The 6000-nt window shown below is 42.8% G+C and overlaps 1 protein-coding gene across 1 annotated transcript in view; it reads right to left on the bottom strand.

Moving 5' to 3' along the window:
- Positions 1–602: 602 nt before the first annotated feature.
- plpp4 (phospholipid phosphatase 4) overlaps positions 603–6000 on the bottom strand; it is a 50776-nt gene continuing 45378 nt past the window's right edge. The window contains exons 6-7 of the mRNA XM_037783413.1: positions 5421–5591; positions 603–3897 (exon numbers count right to left, since the gene is read on the bottom strand). Of these exons, the coding sequence (XP_037639341.1) occupies positions 3686–3897; positions 5421–5591 (383 nt within the window). The 3' untranslated portion in view covers positions 603–3685. The remainder of the gene's footprint in view (positions 3898–5420; positions 5592–6000) is intronic.

Here is a 6000-nt window from a genome sequence, read left to right as displayed (position 1 = left end):
GGCTGGGTCATGCGTCATGAACGCGCCATATCTCGTGGGGTATAGCACATGCGCAGTAAAATCTGGCCTGCACTCGTCGAAATTGAACCAATCGTAATGCACGACCGCAGCTTGAGTTACACTGCGCATGTGTTGTACCCCAAGACCCATGTCCCAGCCTCCTTCCATAGGCCTTAGGTGTGACCCAGCCGCCATGTTGAAAACAGTCAAACCAAAACCAAGCACTACCCACCGGCCGGAGCAAACATTCTCATTTTACAGCTAAACAGTGAAATATGTTTCTGAAATAATTTGAGGCAAGAAATAGGCATTACAGTAACAGAATCTTGATTCATATTCGATCAACGCTGCTTTGACAGTTAGATTGGAATTAGCAAGTTTTGCGAGCGCAGATAGACAGCTGCGTTAGAGATTCCTCGGCTCTGATTGGTTGTTTTTCAGCGTTGTTAAATCATGCAAATGCCACTAGGAGCACTAAAAGGAGGCAGAGGAACATGATTTTTTTTCATAGATATCTGTCTCATGTACTACTGTCAGGATATACTGACCGTTTTATAAAAATAACTTTTTAATCATATTTGCTCAAAGTTACCGACTGCAGCTTTAAACATACCCACGTTTATTGGAAACTCTCGAAACAAAGTGCAACACAACTGATGCAGAAAAGCACAACACACACTTAGCACAGAGGTACATTCACAAACACACGCATACACACACTTACACACACACGCTGCAATCTGACAGCAGCTCCGTTGAAGCATGAATTCATTGAACTGAACTTGTCAGACTGTTCATTTTGCATATAATGAGGAATAACGCATATGTTCTGATTATAGGGCGGATACTTTCCATATAAACATCCTCAAACCTTGATTTGTTTCCCAATGATGCGTTGAATCCAAGTGAAGAGGCTCATCTCAGTTTAAACATAGGCTCCAACGATCACACTTTCACAAGATACATTAGGCTCCTTTGTTTTCTTCATGGACACATTTCACACAGCTGCAGTCCTTTATTGTACATAAAGTATATAAACAGCAAAACACAGCTCAAAGAGTTCTCAAGGCCAGACATGCTTATTCATAGAAAACAGTCTTTTCTCACAAATGGAACTGGCATGCCATGAACAAAGATTCTTAAGTCTTACACTCTTTTTTTCTTCAGACATCTATTCATTATAATTGATAATAATTTTCATTATTCTTATTTTTTTTGAGTCACTTTTATCCCTTCAGTCCTTGGGAAGGTGAAATGAGTGAAAAGAAAATTCCACAGAATAACACGCACTGGTTGCCCTTGTACATCTGATTGAGAAAAAAAAAAAGAAATGTGTACTGTATTATAATCTTTTTTTTTCTGTCTCTGTAGAAAATTATTGAACTTTCATTTCAAAATGACACATTCAACATCTGCTACAAAAAGTATTTATAGCACCAAATCAAAACAAATCATGGAATGATTTGAAGTGGGAAACTTAAATCCTTTGTTGATAAAGCGAAAATACCGTTACAGACTTCTGAACAACATTTTTTTCCAATATACACTGCACCATCTAATAGGATAATACTAAAATGACAAAGTACAAACATCAGGCTGCCAAGTCAGGCGAATGCAGGTCTATAGAACATAATGCATTTGTGTCACAATCACTTCATCCCCAAATCAGGCCGGTGCTGAAAGACTTGTGGAACCAGCGAGGAGATTACAACTCTCAGAGTCTCGTCAAGTCCCGTCACAGAGTCTGGTGTGCAGAGTCGAGCACCTTTTTCCCTCTCTGCTGAAAGGTTCATTCTGTGTAAAGTTTCATTTTGTATTGCATCCGTGCAGGATAGGCCTCATCAAAAACCTGCACACACACACACACGCACACACACAGTTTGAAGAAGCTGCCGATGGGTTGCATTAGTGATAGAGGCTTAATTGTGGCTGATTTGATTAAATGATGTTTGAAAGAATTTTTGAACAGAGAGAAGTTTTCCTTGTCTACAGCAAACAGCAGCTTTCTACATAAAAACATGAGGTCTTTTGACAGTGAAGACAACTTTACAAATAGACTTGACTAACATTCTGACAAGATAATAAAATGACAAAATAACCATCTACATTTGGCTTTCTGCTCGTTTCATATCGTGCTGTTTTGATGTGCTATTGCCTGTTTTTCATCCTTCACTTTTCAGTGCAAATATGTAATCGTTCTTATTTGGGTTAGATGTAAAATGAGATTGCACCTTCCCATTAATGTCACAGCAATGGCAAAAAGGACATAATAACCAAGGCAATAAAATGATCCATCCTTTCTAACAAAACTTGTAAGAGGCTACAAATTGCTTTGTTGATGATAGGGAACCAGTAATTTGGCTAAACAGGGTGCATACAACCCAAGCAGGAAAAACAGCTACAAATCTTTGGTGTTTATTTGGATGTGCTTTCCGTAAATTAAGGCTGGAAATATTAATAAATAATTGAACATTTACAGATGAATAATCACAATCGCTGCCCCGGGTTCAGGCCTGCCGTCTCCTGAATGCTAGATTGTCTATTTGTGGGGCTCGAAGCCATTTGCAATGCTCGGGCCGTCTGTGGGGTCCCTCATAGTGTGCTCATAAGCAGCAGTGGCTGACCTCCCTTAATGAGGATTAATGCAGGAGCAGACTGGAGTTTGTGCCTGTCTAGAAACACTTCCACCACGTCTGTCCCACCTGCCTGTTATAGATTGCACTCATTGAGCTACAATGTGGGTTTATGTCCCTGTGCAACCTCTGGGAACATGTGTTAAATGCAGGGCTTGGGAAAAATAAAGTTGGATGGTGACAAGGAGAGGAAGAGGCATGGCGATACGCAGGACTGCACTGGAAAACCATGCAAGCCCTGTGAGAATAGAGAGAAATGGAAAAATAGTTGAATGTAGAAGGGTAAAGCTGGGGAAACTTGAATACTGTCCTTGACAAGGACCAGTGCTTTTTCTCCAAGAGTGTATTGGTTCTATATCTAGCATTATGTTGCAATGGGCAACCAAAAATGACTAAAAGCAGTGCAGTTTAAATGAAAATGCAGCTAAAAGTCTAACTGAAACACACAGAGTGTCATTGTCTGGTGCTATTGTTGCTATCAAATCCCATAATTAGTTTCTTAGTGTGACATATAACACATAATATTCTAGCGTAACTGGATGATTTCATGGATTGATTGCTGTGACATTTCATGGGATTTCTCTGGGTCTCCCCAACTTGCTGTCCTAATCCTTTAACAGCCAAACGTTAAATATTCTCCAGCATGAAACAACCTGCCAACCACATTTCTCATTATGCAAAGAAATCCAGCAAAAACTGGCAATATTTTCATCTTCCTTCCCAGCCATTAGTAAGACTTGCTTTCCTCAGGTTCTCGTCATGTTTTTCTCTCTTCCCTCTCAGCGGCGATGTCCCATATTCGTAGGTTCCTCTCATACATCACATCTAAATATAGACTTTCACGGCTGCTGAGCAAGAACCAGATATATTTAAAAAATAAACACAAAAAGAATGTAGGTGTCACCGAGACGGGGGTGCAGCAGTGTGGAGACGGGTGAGGTGTGTTATCGTCCACCGGAATGTGTACAAGAGCCAGCCAGTCACTGGGAACGGGGAGGTGTGCTCGGCGGCTTGGTGAGGGTGTTGGGGGGAGTCTCGGTGGTGGCCACTAGTCATACTGGCCCTTCAGTCAAGCCCTCCAGGGGGAGGGTGGTGGCATTGTCCGTGGGCTGCGGGTCGTCCTGGGGGTGCGAGGGCGCGTGGGCGGCGGCAGCATTCAGGCTGGCATAAGGCAGGTGGCAGTCCATGTGCAGAAAGGGTGGGTAGTGCTGGCGGTAGCAGAAGTACGCAAACAGCAACCCGATCACTCCTCCAACAACGGCGTCTGCAAAGTCACAAAACACATACATTTCACGGTTATAGTTAAATTTGGCTTATGTGGAGGAAGAACATTAGGCTGTATATGTGCAATAGTGTTCCAGTGAGCATCCATCATGCCTGGCTAGTTTAGAGGGTGATGAAAGTAAACTGAAAGGCAAAGCGATGAATCTGTTCTGCTGCGCACTGGGCTCTCTAGCCTCTGGACAGGCTGTCTCTGTCATTTTGTCATCTACGCTGAACAGTTTCGTATTATACCTGCCCCCCTTTAAGCTATAATCCATCATATAATACCACGCTGAATATGAAGCCTATATTGCTGGGTATAGATCAAAATGACATGGCCAGCTGGTGGCTGGAACAGCTGAAGTAGAGGATCCCATCAAATCAGTATCACCATACTCCCTTTATTTTCTCCTTCTGGGTGAAAATGCAATATAATATAACATTGATTTCCACCATTCATAAACTGCACAATGCATGAGCTTGCTTCCATGAATGTTTCATCGACTCCTGTCTACTGAATTTAATAGACTGTGACTTGATGCAATATATTAGTTTGGTGGCCTCATTGAGACAGTGATTGGAAGCCCAGCCTTTCCCCCTGGAGGACAGAGCGCACTTCCAAAGTGCAGAGGGGTGGTGAGAATTATTAGAATCCATCAAGCATGGCTCAGCAGCCAGGCTAATGGGGGCTCCCAGCTTGTGTTTACACTGAGTGCAGATTGGGGGCCCCCTCCAGTTTAATGGGCTGCACCAATGCTGCTTGCTTACAGTCTGCCAGGGAGGAGGAGACGTGTAGAGCTAAGAAAGAGGACTCTGAAAGCGGTGTTGTACTTTTGATGTAAATAAACCCTGGTTGTAAAAAGAGCTGTCTGTTGTGTAGCGTCCCTGCTCCACAGGAACATATGGCTCTCTAAAACTAATTAACACCATATGACAGAGCTGCCATCATATTACCACATATTCTCTCCCACACCCCACCCACATACGCAGTCCCTTCCCTCTGTCCCTACAAGTCTCCTTCCAGTTCCTCCGCACCAGATATGCAAAACCGAAGCTTGTAATTATAATTCTGCAGACTGCTGAATTAAATGCCACCTCACTGTCTTCTGAGGCACTTTTCAGGAAATCAAAACCCTGACATGCTACAGCAGCAGCAGACAGAAAACAGCCTCATAAGACACAATTTCCAGTCTGTTGGGCAAATAAATAAGCTGCCGAACCTGATTTGCTGGACAGTTCTTTAGCCTTTACTTGATTTGTCAGCCATACTGATGAAGTAAAAAAATTTGATTACAGCAGTACAGTTTGCCTTTATAAATTATCTGTGATAATAATTATAAAAGCTCCTTGAGCCAGGTGTGATTGAAAGACTTCTGCACAGAAATCCTTCTCAGGCTGACACAAGCAGATTTAACACTATGTAAGTTAAAAAAAGACGCAGCATTTTTTGTTGTTGTCAGTAATGCTGATTAATGCAGGAAAATCGTATTTATGTGTCCCCGTGTCTGCAGCTGTTAGGCGGACCTTGCCAGTGGTGTTTGTAGTCGCAGGTCCGGGACAATGCAATCATCATAGCGCTGTAGAGAGGCAGCACCATGGCACAGAGGCGCCAGCTACGCCCTCGACCTTGATCCGTAAAACACTGCAGCTTCCCCGCCAGGTAGAAGGAGGTGAAGCCGAGACCGGAGAATGCAACTACAGAAAAGTGGGCAGAGAGAGAGAAATAAAAAGAAAGGAGTCAAGATTGAACATTAAATACAGCATTCAGATTCTAAACTCTACTCTTGTAAATCAGCGAACACATAAACCGTGAACATTTCCCAAGGGACTTCCTTGTAAAAGTCAATTGCACTGCATGATGGACAAGTCTGCAACAGTTATAGTGCAAAATAATAAAAATCAACAATGAAACGGACAGCTATAGTGTGATGACGAAGCATTTTAGACAGAACAAGGTGTAATGAAGAAGGCAGATGGCAGATTTGCAGCTTGTCCGTTGCCACCGACTCGCAGGTAAACTCACTGAGGGATGAAACTTCAGTCTGTTAGGAAAATACCTCCGTCCTAAATCACTCTGTGCGACAGGTGCCCTGAGAGCAGGCGG

The sequence above is a fragment of the Sebastes umbrosus genome, chromosome 10 (genome assembly GCF_015220745.1).
Source record: "Sebastes umbrosus isolate fSebUmb1 chromosome 10, fSebUmb1.pri, whole genome shotgun sequence".
NCBI lineage: Eukaryota > Metazoa > Chordata > Actinopteri > Perciformes > Sebastidae > Sebastes > Sebastes umbrosus.
The sequence above is the reverse complement of the archived record's forward strand: the minus strand, read 5'-3'. Positions and strand labels throughout refer to the sequence as shown.